At 38.3% G+C, this 18,302-nt stretch overlaps 1 protein-coding gene across 11 annotated transcripts in view; it reads right to left on the reverse strand.

The window, feature by feature from the left end:
- OSBPL8 (oxysterol binding protein like 8) overlaps window positions 1-18,302 on the reverse strand; it is a 95,292-nt gene that overhangs the window by 35,335 nt on the left and 41,655 nt on the right. For 2 of the 11 annotated variants that reach the window (XM_054840875.1, XM_054840967.1), the window contains one exon: window positions 6,173-6,415. The exons of 7 other annotated variants lie outside the window; for them this stretch is intronic. In XM_054840875.1, coding sequence (XP_054696850.1) covers window positions 6,173-6,314 — 142 coding nt within the window. In that variant the 5' untranslated portion in view covers window positions 6,315-6,415. Of the gene's footprint in view, window positions 1-6,172; window positions 6,416-10,961; window positions 11,279-18,302 lie in introns of those variants that run through there. 2 more of the 11 variants (XM_054841039.1, XM_054841285.1) reach the window with 2 other exon arrangements.

Raw genomic sequence — 18,302 nt, forward strand, 5'->3', positions numbered from 1 at the left:
TCACATCAGTTGAAAACATACCAGCTACTACAATATAAACTAATTCAATACCCACTAAGAGGTGAGAACAGTCCACTGTATTTGGATGGTGCTGCACCCGATCCAATAACCTGATGAATCATAAATATGGCGTGCAAACTTTTGTCCTTTTACCTTCTCATTCTCCCCTATCTGCATACATGCGTGCACAGTGCAGAACACTAAATAAAGGCTTTTTTGGTTTGTTCATTTCTGTAGCTAGAAATAATTGTTAAATACCACCTACATGAAAGCAAATCTAAAACACTGATTAAGATCGACAGTTTTTTGCAAGAAAATGAAAAAGGTTGCTTGCATTAGCTTTGAATTTATACTTTCAACTTGACATTGTATAGGCGTAACGGTGAGGCTTTATATTAAAACAGTCGTTGAAATCCCACGTTTCTCTTCTGTGAGTGACTCACAGTACAAACCCCACACTTTCTCAGTATCTGAAAAGCAAAGTGAGACTACGGCTGTAGCCAGTATTCGTGTGACAATGAAAGGGGAGTGGGTCACAACTGGCATCAGTGCTGCTGCGCAGCTGCTATGTGCCACAGAAGAGGATGCAAGGTTCTCAGTATATATTAAGGAAAAATAATCTGCTTTGGTTATAAGACAGAAAATCTCAGTGATCTATTTTCTTTGAAGAGGTTGGTGGTAGCATAAAGCTTTTATAAACAAGAATAAAACAAATTGTGCAACGCATTTATCTGAGTAAGTAAAAATGCCATCATTTGCATGCCCTCCAGATAGAAGGAACATAAATACGAGGTCATACATGAATTTCAGAAATAATCCACGCAGCTGAAAAGCCTTGCATGGCTCTGACAGTGGTACCCTAGAGCTTTAGCCCGCCAGAGGGCACTGCATCAGCAGATACACTGAATCAACCAACACCAAAAGCTCTTCTGAGCTTCTGTTTGAAAGTGTTCCAAACTTTGAAACAGAAATTGATACTTGGATCTCTAAAATTAGAAGATTTATCAGAGAAACAGTTTGATTTCACATTCTGCAGGGGAGCGTGTGGCGAGACTTTACGAGCTTTAAAAGAATTTTTATTAACTCTCTGTAGCAGTGTCGAACAGCTTGTTCCGTGTAGGATTATTTTTTTAAAAAATCAGTATCTTCACCTTTCCACAACTTACAATACCCAGAAACTCTAAGACAGGACTGATTCGTCTATCACAAATATCTTGGGAAGTTTCATTAAGTTATAGAGGCATTAGGTTGGTCTTCAGGTTACATGAGTAATCCAAGATTCCTTTTAGTTTTGGTCTGGTAATCAGTCTTTTGGGGTTTTTTTTGTTTATGTTTATTACATTTTGCAGAGATTCTTTTTTAAGACCAGATTTTTAAAAATTATATACTGCAATACAATATTTCATTTTATGTTTACACAAAGAAAACCTTACATGCCCCTTTACAGAAAGAAACCTTTACATGTCTTCATAGAAGCCCCTCTGTGCACAATTTCTTAAACTAATCCTTTGGAAATTCTTCCAACACATCTGTGATGGGTTTGTTTGGCTAATGAAAACCTATAATGCAGAAGACTACTTGACCACAGGGAAGAAGTACCTAGATAGGCAGAAGATTTGTAGTACTAGGGAATTCAGAAAACCCCCAAAAGGCATGTCACAACCCAGAGGCCAGAAGCCACACTTCCTATATAACACCAAATCCAAAAGCACATTTTCTACAGCACCAGTCATCAGGTGCCGAAACAAAACAAAGATTGTTTTAAGCCTTAGAGGGCAGATCTGCCTTAGTTCACTGAGAAGTCATTGGATTTGATGCCAGTCTTAGCCAAACACACACCAGAATCATAGTAATAAGGTTTTCTCCTCACCCCCACACTCAAAAGAAATTCCCAATTAGGAACCAAGTTCCACTGAAAATGCAGATGCAAGCATTTCCTAATGGCTTTCCAGTTTTTACCTGTTTATGTATATGCACATACAAAAGATGTAGTGATGGGAATCAACAAGAAAGCTAAGTAAGGATTGTTCTTACAGAAGAGAAGCTATAATTCACAGCTTGCTTTCTAAATCACAGCAGCTTTAAGGGCTTTACACATCCTTATCTAACATGCATATGTTTTTATTTTCATAAACAAGCTTTTCATTGGTATCACCAATGAAAACAGAATGAAGTACTGTGTCCCAGAGAATCAGACATGAAGACCAAAGCTCAGCCATGTTTTCCTGAACTTCACCTCCTTGCTTCCAGCATCTGGAGCCCAAGAGGTGTGCGTGCTTGCCAATTTATAAACATGCCACCACACTCACTGTTCCCTTCCTTACTCACAGCACAGCAACGGGCAGTCAGAGTGCTGCAGATCCTGGAACACCTTCACAGCTCTGTCTTGATCTGTGAGGAAACCCAACTGGTCAGCCTCACACCCCACACCATCCTACTTGTAACCTCCCTCACTAGAGAAGGGATAAGCTCACTCAGAACACAGACAGAAGGCTTTTCTCTCCATGTGATAAAATGTATGTAAAAAAAAAATAAAATCATAATTCAGGTGCTGATCCAGAAACAGCCTCACCCAGTGTAAGGATACGTTTTCCAGGGAGCCTCTATTAAGATGAAGGGACCTCAATACCATAAAGCAATCTTACTACTTCTGACAAGAACAGTTTGATACTCATACCTGCAGGGAAATTTGTACTGAAACATGACATAAGCTATATATGGGCCCAAGCTGACGATGATACTTGGTCAAGGAAACAACATCAGAACAATTATATTGTTAATACTGTTTTCTCCCTTCCTACTACCAGCTATGAACAACAAATTTCTCTATGGATTTCTGACAAAGACAACAGCAAAGCCAAGAGAACTGTGCCTCTAAATGATGCTTTGTGTTATTGCTCTCTGTAGTTTTGTTCACCCCAGAGGTACTGAAAATTGCACCACAAAAAGTCATTGAAGTCAGCCTCTGGAGCAGAGACTGCCAGGGAATGAGACACTAGAGGCAGGGTCTAATAAAAAGAACATGTTTCAAGTTTTTAATGTCTATCAGCAATGGTTTGGGGCTTAATACTTTAGCTTGCTTACTGTTTACCATCCTGTAATTCAGTGAGTAACTTTTAAATAAGATAACCTGATCTCACATTTCACAACGCAGAAATTCAGGTATGGAGGACGCAGTCCCTTTCTGTAATTTCCTCTGTTTTAAACTTCTTGGATTTGCATATTGTTTTCTACCTAACCTAATGAGAGCAATCCTCAGAGTCAGGGGACAGCAAGCAAGTGCAGTTTGACACTTGCAGTTGTTTTTTACTTTTTAATTTTAAACAGAAGTTCCACTACTGCAGCCTCTAAAACACAGTTCTGGGCATCAGAGATTGTCTTCGGAGCAACACTGGGTCTTAACAGACTTTCTCCCAGTGTGACCTTCCTTGTCTTAACATCACAGGCCCCATGGGCTCTGAAAGCTGATCCAAACAGCTACATTTCATGGTGTGACCTTAGAAGACAAGGAAAATTGTCCATTAGTACGTTCCTACTGTGAGAACTCGGGAAGTCCTTCCAAAACTTGCAGGCAGAAATCTACGTGAAAGCTCATGATGAGCATTCAGACCAACGCAAGAGCCTGACAACTGCACGCAACTGGAACAACCACAACTCTCTACACGTAAGATGCTAGTGAAACAAAACCAAATGATGCTTCTTTAGAGACTGAGCTGGAACACGGTGTCATTACCAAAAGAAAAAAAATCCTCCAAAACATTGTGTTTGACAAAAAATGAGGAGTATATGCATTGTAAGATTAGTGTCAAAGAATCTTTAGGATAAAGTCTGTGGTAGGATATATTTAAAACAAAACTGCTTAGCTAAGAGATTTCAATTTTGAAGCATTACACAGGTCTCATTCTTTAAAGTTGCACATGTGATTTGTCCAATCAATCTTGAGGGAAGGGAAAAACCAAAACCAAACATGTAACATCTCCTACATCTCAAATACTGGTTTTGTACCTCTCAACAAATACCATCTGCAATCAGGATATCTGAGAAAAATCCATCAGAAAAAACATGTTACTTTTAATGCCAGATTGATTTTATCCAAAAAGAAAGAAAGAATTGCTATCCACTGGAGGCTTTTTTCCAACAGACAGAGGAACGGGTAAAAAGCAATGCAATGCATGAAAAGATCACAAATAGCAAGCCAAGCAACAATACTACTGACTTCCAAATAAAAAGCAAGGAACAGACTGATTTGATTACTAGTGTGCATGTGCAGTTCTGAAGAATGAATAATTGAGCTGAAAAACTATATGCTTCTGGAAGAACTATGAGCTATACTTAGTGAGAGATATCAATACTGGTGTTATGTAATAAACACAGAAAAGAAAAAAAAATCTTTTTAAAGAATTGAACTCAGGAAACAATAGTCTTTTTAACTGACTGATTTTCAAAAGCTTGCTGACAACCAGTTTTAAGAATACAACCCCACATTAACTAAATCAGATTCCTCCATGGATTTTGAAACTGAAGTAATCAGAAAAGCAAGAAAAGTCCTTTTATGTTTTGTCTCATGGTCATGTTTTCTTTTGCAAACACCATATAAAATAAACAACAACCAAAGAACGTTCTCACTTACGTTATAGTAACTATACATGAGTATCTTTCAGAGAGGTAGTAACTACTCCTTGCTTAAAGCAAAATTAAAGAGTATACCTTCCAGCATATTAATATTCTTTAAATTCTTCGGATATATGGAAGATTCCAAAAGATAAAATACTGATTTTTTTTCATGAAAAACTGGTCTGCATTTGTTCTATATTTTAAGTCATTCATTGCCCACTTACAGACAGCTATCAGCTTTAATGTAGAATCCAACACAGGAAGGAAGCAAATAGGAAACGAATCCCTTTTTGTTTCAGTAATTACCAGACCACATGCATTTATTTTAAAGGTAGGGAGGCTCTGTCTAGTTGCCAACTCCTCACTTTCAAGCTTTGAAATCTTTATTTCCTGACCAGTTTGAATAAAACTCACTGTTCTTGGTAGAAGCCTAATCATTTCCTGAAGCAGTGTGAAAGGAAATGTTATAGGGTAAAACACAAGGTTTAATAGAATGTGGTGTCCCAAGCAACTGCCCCCAGCTGCCTGCAGCTAAACATGCTGCTCCAGTGATTCTGCAAGCCAGCACTGGCCAGCGATGCAGAGAGCTCCTTAATCGTCAGCTCTGTACCCCAACTCTTGTCCATGGCTTCCGAGCCAGGGCTTATAAATTCAGTGAGCCATTCTGCAGAAGGCATACAATAAAAAGTATTCTGCAGAAGGCATACAATAAAAAGTGAAATCCATTTTATTTCCCCCACCCCCAGCATTCTGGCCCCATGGCACTATGCAACAAAGCGCATATGTGCGCATGCACAGGACAAATCACACATACAGAGTAATTCTCGTAAGAATGTACAATTTCTACAATGTCCCCTTTCAGGAAAAGGTGACCTTGTAATACATTTTCAAGCATCGAAGTTTCCTGAACTAAACTGCTGAAAGTCAGGTACCTCTATCAGAAGTACACATTATGGACAATGAAACTCTAAAAATTGATTTCTGTACTCATTTTCAGAAGACAATAAATCTAGGCAAAAGGAGATTCAAGCACTTTCTGGTGTTAAATGTTTTAAAAATCTTGCACTACAGAGTTTAGCAAGGCTATGCTTTTAGCCCTTACTCATTCTATCTTGTCATTTTATGTCAAACTACTGATGGCAAGCATGCAGATTCTTCAGTAATTATAGCTAAACTAAAACTTTCTGCTGTACTTTACTATTTTAAAGCAAGCCCATTGTGTGCAGGGGGAGCGGAAACTACAAGGCAGGGCTGCATTTATAAACCACATCAGAGAACTTCAGTCGTAAAAGCCCAAACAGGCAAAACAAATATTCCAGTCAGTATCAAATACACACATGCCTTATAGAGAGAGATTTGCTGCAGTGTAAGCTAACTTACTCACTTACCTATCTACAGATCTTGCCACTACAAAGAGCTGTTATTTAAATGCATACAAGCAATATTCTTTCAATTTCTACCAACATCTCGGTACACTGCTTTCATTCAAGCGGAAAAATCTGAGGTGGAAATTATATTCTCTTCTGTACGCTTTAAGAAATGCAAGACCAAAACAAACCTGGTAAAGTAGGAGACAGTTCGTTATATCCTCCAAATGAAGCATTCCGTACAAGCTTTCGGCCATCAGATCTTGGAGAAAACACAGATGAAATCCCAGCACATGAAGAAAACCTACGTCGCACTGGACCCTCTTCCTTCATGAGTTAAGATGTTTGTGTAAGGATTATGTTCTCTGTGAAAGCTGGTTAGCATTAGCTGGTTGGAACAAGAGTGTTGCAGTAACAGCCTTCTACCTCACATTCTGATGAGTAAGATACAAAAGGAAAGAAAAAAAAAAAAGAAACAAACGAAGGGCACACGTGAAAAATGCAGTGAAGAGACAGAGGCTGCCAAATCAGCAGCAAGCCGAGCAACACTATACTCCTCTTGTCAAACCCATTAGGACACTGAAAGCAGAATGGCTTTGCTTCAGCTCCTCTTTTCCACAAACACACCAGATCTCATTTTTTACATCTCAGTTTTGGTCCTCCTCATCTCTGCTTTCTAAGCACACAAAAACGGTGATTATTTAGGTTTTAAGGATTCATTAAAACAATTCTTTTTCCTGTTAGCCTTTCAAGTCCCAAATTTATACTGAACAAAACACAGCTCGTGAGCTATGTGGCTTCCCTATTTGATATTGTGGTGCACTACAAGAATCTAAAAAGGGAGTCGATGTTTTATGTTACACAGCCATATTGAACTTCCCTGTTCAGACACTTACCTAGCTAGTTTTCATCAACTGATTGCTGTGGCTTCTACATCTTCATTTCTTATTTTTATTTAAAAGGTGAGGTGATAGCTTTTTCTTCTCTAAGCCTTTGCTGTGTTTATATATACAAACCAGCTGGAAGAGTTGCACAAAATAAGCTCCACCAAAAGGTTTTCTTATTATTAATGCCCCAAATATTCTATGCAATGAATAAAACACTTAAATGAACCAACTTAAATTTTAAACAAAAAAATCCCAGTAAACTGTGCTTCAAGGCTAGAAATCAGCTGATCCAAACTGCTCTTGCTGATAGCTACCAGAATAAAGTCAAATAAGCTCTCCCTAACCTTCATCATCCACTGCTCGTTAGATTGGCCACTTCTTTGCCCTGACGACTCACATGCCTGGCCACAGTCTTCCATATGTGGAACTTCCTTCCTGTCTGGTGCTTCTCTGCTGATCCCATTTTCCCCATCACACCTTATTTCTGACAAAATGCATTTTGAAACCTACTCTGCTGGAAAGCAGAAAAATAAGACATTAAGAATTGGCTTGAAAGTAAGTTCTTCCTTACTCCATACCACAGATCTCTTCTTACAAAGTGAAACACTTGCCACAAATTAAATCAATAGTACTGTAAATTTGATTAATCGTCAAATAATACTGTTTACTCCAGCTGCTTATGCAAAGAAGTGTACTTAATGATTGTGGCTCAGTAATTTCAGTTCATGTTGGCTCAAGGATAATACAGTAGAAGTATTTTATAACCCTTATGAAAGGTTTTAACTGTGCAGAGTGTATGTGCATTAGTACCTACAGATATATACACTAAGACACATACAGAAAACACTGAAAATATTTTATTATGAAACATTGTAGCTTCCAGAATCTATGAATCACTAGATTTTCTTCATGCCTCTTAAAAGACTCATGTACCAATACACGCCAAGGAAAAAAGACATAACTGAAAAAACCCAAGTATGAGCCATCAATAGAAACCATTATATGTGATACATAACTTTCACTTCTTTTGTAGAAGAAATGAAAAACTCTATTCACAGGGAGGGGGAGAAATTGGATGAGCATGTCATGTGTCCAGGCCTGTCTCCATTTATCCGTTACTGTCTCATACTTCTCTCAGCTGAAGCTGTCCTTGTCCAGACGTCCCAGAAGGAACAGAAAGAGCAGCTGAAAAACTTAAGGAGTAGAATGGTGGGGCAAGAGGGAGAACACCACTTTTTTTTTTTTTTTTAATTTGAATAAGCACAGCTCCACATCACTTCTCCAAATCCATCTTCTTAACTGCAAAACAGAGCCTTGGTCCAAATCTCTTCAGAATATGCATTTTATTTTTTCCTCATTAAAATCACCAGAAAGCTGCAGTAGAAAAACTCCTCTTACACGCAGAAGAAACTGTATCCTCTCATTACAGACCTATCTTGCCCAGTTAATGGGTGTGTTATCTCAAGTTTCAGAGTCAGGGCTATGACCTTGCCTGAGGATGCTCTCCTGACACTGGTATCAGGACGTTTCTGTGTCCTGCACCGTAACAGCAGGGTGGCACACACTAAGGGGAGGCTCCACCACCAGCCACCCACACTGTTTTTTCTGCAGCTGCCTCCAGCCGCTGTGCCAGCCACTTCTGGAGCCACTGCTGAGCATGACTCTGACCATCTACCAGGTTCTGCCACAACACTCTTCTCTGCCACCTTACGTTCACTTTACTAAAAAGTGGCCAGACATCCAGGGGTTTGAGGAAGCAATGTAATCCTGAAGGTTTTTCCCTTATTTCTCTCCATGCCCTCTCAGGTCCCTTGACACTGTTCATGTAGCCAAACTGTAAACGAGAACAGATTAAAAACTCTTTCACCTTCCTATGCCCTTTTTTCCATTTAGAAGTGAAACTGAAAACTTTGGGTAGATAAAATTAAGAATTTCAATGCGGATAACGTTACATTTCCCCTCTCCCAACCAAGGAAGCTGTTATCCAGGTATTCTGACTAAGTACCTTCTGCTTTAACTCAACAGCAATACAGGAGAGGCAGAGTCTGTGCCTTTTGCCAAAATATGACTGTCTTGCCACCGCAAAGGAGGGTGAAAAGAAAAAAAAATAATCTAATTTAAGCTTCCTCCTTCATTCCCCCCACCCCAGTCATCTTCATATTTCACTTAAACCTGCAATGGTAAAACAGTTAATTATATGGTTTGGATGTAAAAATTCCTTAGTTCTCCACCTTCTTCAGCTACTTCAAAGCAGAATACGTTGCTGGAGACAGCTGACACACAACCAAAAGGCTGTCAGATCAAAAGGAATCTGTAACATTTAATAAAAACGAGCATTCTTCTCCATGGTGCGATTCTAGGCTAACGTTTATGGTAACTCTTGAGCATCAGCCTGCGATATTAAAGGGATTTCTGCTCCCCACACATTCAGTGCTCAAAGCTGTTAGAAACCATATTAATTCCTTGCAATACATTTGATTCCTGAAAGGACACAGAGGTACTTTTAAGTAGTTGGAAGTGCTTTTATTTGCATGTTCTGTACATGACAATGGAGAGGTGTACTTCATTAGCCACCACGTATTAGACAAAAAAAAAAAGTTTTAAAAAATATCCTTTTTCCTGTTCTCCCCTCTCCAAAAATAGATTCAGACAGAGTAAGTCAATCTACTGATAAAACTGGAATGAGTATCATTCATTAGGTGACCTTAGTCTAACGCCCCAGGAAGCCTTCTATCCTTTTGATATCAGTTCCCAGTGCTTTAATAATTGATAAACTTAGAAAATGCACTAAGCTACACAGCTTGGAAGTTTACACGGTTTCAAAATACTCACAAACAGAACTACAGCCAAGTCCAACTCCAGAAGTCAGACACAGCTGAAAAGCCTGCATAAACAGGAAAGGATCTGCACTCTACCCTAAATGCATCAGGTGTGTGCCACAGTTTATCTGTGCATGAAAAAATAAGATTCCTCATAACAAAAGTGAAGTACTTCATGAAAGCAGGCACTAGACTAAATATGCCACTGAAAGAGATGAAATCTCCTGGTTTCTCCATCTTATGTAATACCTAAATCAGTAGGAAGAAGAAAAAAAAAAACCCATGACTGAAATATTTAGTTCATCTGTCTCGGGGTAGGGGAGGAAGAACGCATTCTCAGTCGATCTGTTGAGCATCTCTTTAGAGGAGGAGAACTTATCTGTTGTATATATTTTCTAAAGGAAAGAATGCATTTCTCATATCAGCTACTCAATCAGGGCTTCTTCAAGTAGTAAATGCTGGCTGAAAAACCAAATAATAATCCTGTGCTTAAGACATTCTTCCAGGATATTGCCTGGGGCAAAACTTAAATCTCAGTATACAAAACAAAGGTGCAATTTCAACAGCACATAAACACTTTTAACAAAGCTTGGTTTTAGTTTTAAAACATTTCTCCAATTGAAAAATATTTACAGCTGAAAAAAACTTAAGACTTACCAAAACAGACCCCTCTGAATTGTACAGGTATGAATTCCAAGCATGGAAATTGAACTCAAATCAAATATATTCTGAACTATCCAACTGAGGAATTTTAAATACAATAATCCTTTTAATATAGATTTTAGTAAAGTAATGAACACAGTATACAAACTAATACTGATGCAATAATACAACTAAGAGTATATCTAGTGATGCAAAATAAAAAAAATCTTTTCCCCCTTAGAAATATACAGGGAAAACCCAAAACCTTCTTAAAACCAAACTCTGTAAAAGCTAAAGGGAGAAGAAGGAAGAAGGAAAACTGAAGGTATAGCAGAGAAGACAGAATTTAAACTTGCCCTTCAAGTCTGACAATAATTTGCCCTGACATCTCGACAACGCTACGTTTTCCAGCAGAATTCTCCCCCTAGTCCAACAAAAGAAAAGGTCAGAAATAATTCTCTACATGCCGTATTATACACACACTCTTTGCGGTACACAGAAAACAGAAAAAGGAAACTACTAGACTGTCATACCTATAAACGAGTTTTATCCAACACATGATTTTTTTGCACGTGGACTTTTAAGTATTTTTCTCTTATTTAACAATAAAAGGGTATTAAAGATATACTTGCCTTCAGACACCAATATGTGATTCAGAAGACATCTGAACCATGAGGCTACAAGTTATGTCAGCAGTTTACAGTGGCAAGTTTCTTTCACCAAATATTCTTCTGTTCTCTGGTATTTCCAAGTTGAGTGCAGTTTAGCTGAGGAGTAATTCCAGAGGCATGCCTGAGAGTGGTTATGAATGAACACCAACGTTCCCGGTGCCCTGTTGGCAAACTGCATTCGGCTGCACCTCCTCTCTTGCTAACACTCCCGCTCAGCTCCTCCCTCCCAAAGTAAATAGGCTTGCTCACTGCTCAGGTTTCAAGTTTTCATCTCAGCCCTTATGAAATTCTCAAGGTCACGGTTCAGGTTCAAGTGCACCAGCTCTGCAGAGATTGTCACGGAGAAAGAGAACTTGCTCGAGAAGTTTCACAATAATCAGCCCTGCTGTGCCTTTCAAACCCAGTACCATGCTTTCATAAAGCTATAACCCACACAGAAAGGAGTACATACAATTTACCCAAGCCACAAATACTGGGTGGAGTAGCATTTTAGAGATGGCAAGTTTTAATAAGCACACAATGACTTGCAGAGAGGAATGTGCTAGAGTATGCATTACAGTAAGAAAGCAGAAAGTCAAGATAATAGATTCAGGAGACTAACCACACACAGCAGAACTTAAAACATTTCACAAGAAATTCAGTCTGGTAACATAAGCTATAACTAGATTATTTAGTGGTCAAACTCCTTCCTTGATGACACTGACTAGAACCTCACTTGCATCCCGTTTCGGACAAGCATCACTAAAGTTATTCCAAATAAGTCACACAATTTTGCAGAACCAGGGCTTCACCTCCATGAGGTACGTACCCTCCGTCATAAAACCAAAAAGCGACCACCTGTGTCAATGGGGTCAGGTCCCTGCAGCAGCACAACAGACATTAATCCAGAACTACCGAAAGAACAATCTGTCCACATGGCTCCTATGTACAAAATACTTCCTCAGCATCAAAAGACAAAGTAAGACAAATGAAAACACCTCCCAAGAATACAGCAAGAGACACCAACTCTCCAAGGTTTTAGACAGAATTCCCACGTGGCAGGAGAAAGCAAAAGTGTTAACATTTTTCTAAGACATTAGATGCACTTACTCTACAGAGAAGGTGCCTGACTTCAGAAGTAATATTTACTGTTAATATGGAAGTGTTAAAAAATAAACTCGTTGGAGAGTGTCTACAAGCCCTCTAGCACTGAGAGAGTGAGACAGACTTATGGAATGCTTAGTAATAAATTGCTCTTACTGTGTCAAGATAATACATTATTTAGCCATTCTTCAGCTTCTCTATTCAAAGGACAGAAATAGCGGAGGGAAACAGGAGAGTGCATGAAGTTACGTTCATGACTAAGTCTGTCTAGATGTAAAGTCAAAGGAAATATGAGAAGAAAACCAGAAATCATTATCAAAGATTAGATATAATCCAACTACCCAGCAAACAGCTTGATTTGGAAACAGATAGATTGCCAAGATTTTACCATCTGCAGGCCAAATACCGTTAGCAAAAAGAAATATTAATGCTCTGAAAGTGCCAGCTGAAAGAAAAACAGGAGTTGGCATTTAAGCAGTGATCAGTATTCTACCTGCGTACAGCTTTCCTCACGCCCATGCAGCTGCTATAACCACAAGCATGCAGGATTTCTCTCCGCAGCTCCAATGCAGTGCCCCTCCGCTGTGGCTTGTCTCGTGCACCCACAGATTACTGCATTGCCCACATGAACAAAGAAGCTCTCATGACGCCCTGGCAGAAACCTGGCAAAGGGACCGAAGCCAAGTGCCCATCTCAGAAATAGTTGCTAATACTTTGAAAAGGCTCCAAGTTCACTGATATGGGACTGTATCTTTCCTTCCACTGGACCACAGTAATCTGTCTTCCCCTGACAGCTGGTAAGAGGAGATGCATGCTACATCTTCAGAGCTTCTTGCACGCTGAACACCAACAAGCCAGAACAGGGATGATGAGAGTCAGGAGCTCCAAACACTTCTTACCACCTAGTCAAACAAAACATGCTGATGCTGCTGCTGTCAACTCAGCTGAACACCTGAAACAAATGTTTTTTAAATGCTGCAAGTTGTACCGGTCTACAACAAACCACTTTTAACTTGTTAGCTGCCTCAGGTAGATAGTAATGGTCAAGTCTTGTACTTTTTTGGTCATTATGGCTCCAAAGTCATCTCATCCCTTCAGCAGGTAATAAGTGTTCTTTAGGACCTACTGCTTGAAAACATCTATTTTTCACTCTCCACCTTCTCTCACATACAAAAATAGTTACATTTGCATTTTCTCCCAAAATGCAGCATCCTATGGATTAAAACCCTACCATGTCCTTTAGATGTTTACTCTGGAGCAAAAAGCCTTTAGTACAAGCTCAGCACAGCCAAAACTGCCCTTACTCTCTCCCAAAATCAGCTTCACTGCCTCCTTTCTGTTCATTGTGACCATCATCATCATTACTGGCAGACCTATAATTCTGCTTCCACTGTCAATCCACCTCCCCGCACCTAAAACACTTCTGTTTCTCAGTCACATAACACAGAATACATTTTCATCATATTGCAAACTGAATTAACAACTACTATTACTCTGCTGGAAAGGAGGAGTGAATCTTGTTTCTTAGCTCAGCTCAAGCTCCTTCTGGGCACACACTTCCACTGCTTACCCTTATTTGATGAGCTGACTTAAAAAAAAAATTAAAAGAAAAAAGGAAACAAGAAAGAAATAAAAAGAGACAGCAAAAAGTTGTTAATTTACCTCAAAGACATATATTATTGTAAAATACCTCCTCAATCTTCATCATTCTAACATGCTTTTCCCAGATACTACTCACACTTTCACCCCATCTGCATCTCATCAATGCTTTGAGTAGAGATAGGAAAATTACTGAGAGCTGATGCAGTCGAGTTCATGAGCCAGGAAGTTTGTCCGCACAGGTCATCATTACCCACATGAAATATAGAAACTAGAGCTCCAAAATCTTAATGCATCATCTGCTGAGTTGCCAGCCTTAAAGTATCAAATATAATAGTGTCAACACAAGCACCACTGGTATTTGTTCCTGTTTAAGTTTGGATGATACTCTCGTTAGTACTACCTGCAAATTAGAGTCCTTATTCAAATCCGTAAAACCTGAAAATGGCAAAATCTTTCTATAATCAATGTTGTGAATTTTATGTTGCTCTTCATGTGTTTTTTCACCTCCTCACACTCTTAAAAAATAAGCCCAGAGATTTTCTCCCATGCAAATAAACACATATGTAAATTACTAGCAAGTTAAAAAACTAGAAAAGCATTTCGTCATATATACTTTGTAACATACACTCAAAAAGGCACACGACAGCACAAACTTTCATTAAACAAAATCATAATCAGACAATACCAATACTGCTTAAAAAAAAGTAAATTTCAAACATCCTATTACAGAATTTTTAACATTACCATCTTAATTAGATTTTTCTCTTTACCACAAGTACAGCTTATTTATGCTGTTTTCATAAAAAGTTTGATATATGTTTTAACAGCATATTTGTAAGTTAGAAAATATTGAAATCTCCTTCTGAGGAGACTTCTGATTTTTTTTTTGTAAATTTTAAGTGATCACTATTTCTATATTAATCCATTTTATCAAATAAATAAAGTGGTATCCCGATGTAAGTCTGTGTTAACAAGATTTACAAGAATCCAATTTACCAGGGATAATTTGTGTAACAACATAAACAGCTTACATCAGCAAGCAGAGTTCTGCTCTACGGCTTTTGAAAATGCAGTCTTGGACTCTATATTTTCCATGTTCATTTTTTAACTGTAAAACAGTTTTGTCAACGATTTCTTTTTGTCAGGTGTAGGTAGGTTAAAAAAAAGCAAACCCCCCAAAATTAGCTTGATAACATTTTAGTAGTTTGCACATTGATGGTTAATAATATTTTCAACTATCGAATGCAAACACAGAAAATGAGTTAATTTAACATTGTTCAATCTATGTGTCAACTGCTAGAATTAAAAGATGTTTTAGTAGTCCTAACATCTATATACACTACACTTAGAAAAATATGGTCTTGGTGAATTGGCAAGGCCATGCTACCTCACAAGAGCCTAAAACCACACCATCCCACAAACATAAGCAAAGCTTTACAGCAAAAAAAAAAAAACCTCCCCAAAATCCATTAAAGTTTCCATTAAAAGGTTACGGAATTATTTAGGTCCAAGTCTGACAATTCTAAATAAAATATTTAGCAAAAAACACAGTATGACCATTTAGTATGTTCAAGGCATGGAGAAGTAGGAAGGTTTCATTGCCTAGCAGATAAGGCAGAAGAAAACCAATTATGATCTGAATATAAAACATACCGGAAGGCAGCATTCACATACAATATATATAGATTGACAAATCAGAGACAGGACTAACTTAGCAGATGTTATGAAAGGACAATTAAAGGCTTCAAAAGTTGGAATTAAAGACGGGGGGGGGGAAGAATTTCTTCAGAAAGTTTGATCTTGCAAATTCTTGCCAAATCGTTATTGCTGTTTGATCATTTCCCACCCTGATTTGAGAAGTGAAGCAATCCATTTGAGTGAGCTGTTGAGTGAGAGAGTCTAGAATCTGCTTTCTTAAACATATACAAAGAAAAGCAAGGAAAATCAGTAAATGTTTTCAAGATCAACTCAATGTGGAGCTGCTCAAGGCCACTTTCATGAGGAGGTTCCTGAGTTATGATGCTGAGAAGCTCCATAATCAGAAAGCTTTCCTTTGTGAAGTTGAACTTAGAGGTCCCATAAAAAGTTGTATTGCTGGCTTTCTAGAAATGGTGGTACCACACAGAATGTGAAAGGTTGTTTAGTTAAGACAACTTTGTGCCTTTATTACATCCTTTCTTGAATGCTGAGGATGCAAAAAGCCATGGTTTAGGTTTGTTTTGATGTTTCTTGAACCTCAACACATCTGAGTGTTATCAGCTTTTGCAGTAGATGGCACTTGGATTTTGGTGTTCTCCAACTTAAAGCCACTAACATTTGAAAGCTCAATAAATTTATTTTGTAGAACAAATTGCAATTGCAGCATTATGATCAGGACTGGCTTATTCTGACACTCCAGTTAACTAATGATCAGCAAGGCAGAAATAAATTAAATCCACTATAATTAAAATTACAAGTCCATCTCAGGACCAATGCTATATACAGCTGTGTTAGCCTTCAACACTAAAATTCTGAACTAGCTATGTAAACTGGTGAGCATAATAAACAAGCATAATCCCCCACCATCTGTTTTTCTAATGCATTTCTGTGAAACAACCTTGCTGAAGCTTTCTATGGAAGCGAGTCTGACCTCCACACTTTTAAAGGTCAGTCTGTAGCCTAAAAGATAAGCTAGTCTTCAGCCTCAGAATAAAGCACAGCATATCTTCAAGAATCTTAAAAACATGATGTAAAATAAGAAGGTGCAATTTCTTTCTGCAAACTTTACGCAGAACAATGTCATTATAAATAGACTTTTGCTGAACAATCACTACACAATGCTGCCACATCAAGCCGTACTCTACATTTGCAAAACAGATCTGCACTGGACTCCAAAATGAAGACCCCCACCTCTGGCTCAGACAACATACTAAGTTCCATCTCACAAGAGTGAAAGGAGCAAGAAAGGAGGAGGAAGTCATGTTTTAAACTAAGAAACCAAGTACAGGAAAATAGAAACTTTCTGAAATCCAGAGCTATGGTCACATAAATTAAACCCCAATATTTAGACACAGGAGCACTTAAAATCATGAAATACATACCACTTACAACTTCACAACAAAACTTACATGGTTCACCCTTGGTTTCAAATAGGAAGCCAACGGCCCCAACAGATGTTACATGTTTACGTCCACTCCCTCATATTAAGACTCAGGTTCCCACCCACATTTAATCATATTCATAATACTTTTAAGTATTAGATCTTAGTTAAAACACAAGCAGAAGACACAAATTAAGCTTGTTCCAGTAGATTTTCCAAGTGATGGGCACTGATCACGCCTCTCCCTGGACTGCTGCTGGCCGGCCAAAGAATCCAGCACATGTGGTGGTGTTTCCCCACTAACACCAAAGTTAGTGCTAGTTGCTCCAAAGACTGCCTCTTCACAGGTTTCATTTCATTCCAACTCATTTATTTTTAACCACAAGCTCTATACAAAACTGGCTTTGCCACAGAGGCTCTTTTATTCAGGCAGCAGGAAACAAAAAGTTAGGTAATGGTGGCCAAATAGCATCCAACAACATCCAACTGTCCAGTGGCAAAAGCCAAGCACCCATGTCACAGCTCCCCTTTATATACACTTAATCAATACTTTGCAGACTGTATCACACATTTTTCTATTTTAATTGTCTTTTATCCTGTGCCTACCATGCTTTTGAACTGTTTATTCACATTATTCATCTCCTAAGATGCATTCAGGTGCCAGTGACTAAAAATATCTCCATTTAGTTAATAGTAAATGCCTTTAAATACTGTATCTAAACATTTCCTGTATTTCTGCATATTCTCATCATACAATAGCACAGGCATATTGTAAAGACCTTTGCTAATTAGATTTCAGTTACAACAGTCAGCTTTAAGTACTCCGCCTCTTTAAACTCTGTTCTACTTCATATTTTTCAGGCTTGCACAGCATCTCTGTTTCCCTACATACTAAGCTCACGTTTTCACCAGCACTGTAATTTTCCTGTAGGAATAACTACCACATCTAAATGTGGGCCAACCACCTCCATAAAAACCAAACCTAGAGCTCCCAAGTTGCGGATAGGCTGTAAGTTAGCAATTACAGGTCGCTGAAGCCTAGTCCTCATTGCACCTTTTCACTACTGAAATGGACTGCAAGCCAAATTCCTTGTTTCTTGAAATTACAGCCTCATTTCTAGTAGTGCTCCTCGAAGACTAAGTCAGTGATGACCGATGCTAAAAAAGGCACAGATACATTTCACCAGCTTAAAATCACTTATATAAGCCCTGAAATAATCACAGGGAAAAAATTCAGAAGAGAAGACTTAATATCTGCAAGGAGTTTGATATAGTACAATCAAGTCTTAGTGCTCTTCAAGCCTGTTTTAATGACTTTGCTATGAGTGAAAGCCCTTAAAAAAGCACAAGAGTGTGCCTTTATAAATTAGAGGGAATAGCAACGTTAAAAGACTTTACTACAATATTCAAATATATAACTACAACATTTGTCTAGTAAGGGATACAACACAGTACATACAGAGAATAACCAAAAATTTCTTGAAACATAATAAAAATTACAAACAAGTTTTTTATATATATATATATATTTTCTACAG

Source organism: Grus americana, chromosome 1 (assembly GCF_028858705.1).
Source record: "Grus americana isolate bGruAme1 chromosome 1, bGruAme1.mat, whole genome shotgun sequence".
In the NCBI taxonomy this organism is placed as follows: domain Eukaryota; kingdom Metazoa; phylum Chordata; class Aves; order Gruiformes; family Gruidae; genus Grus; species Grus americana.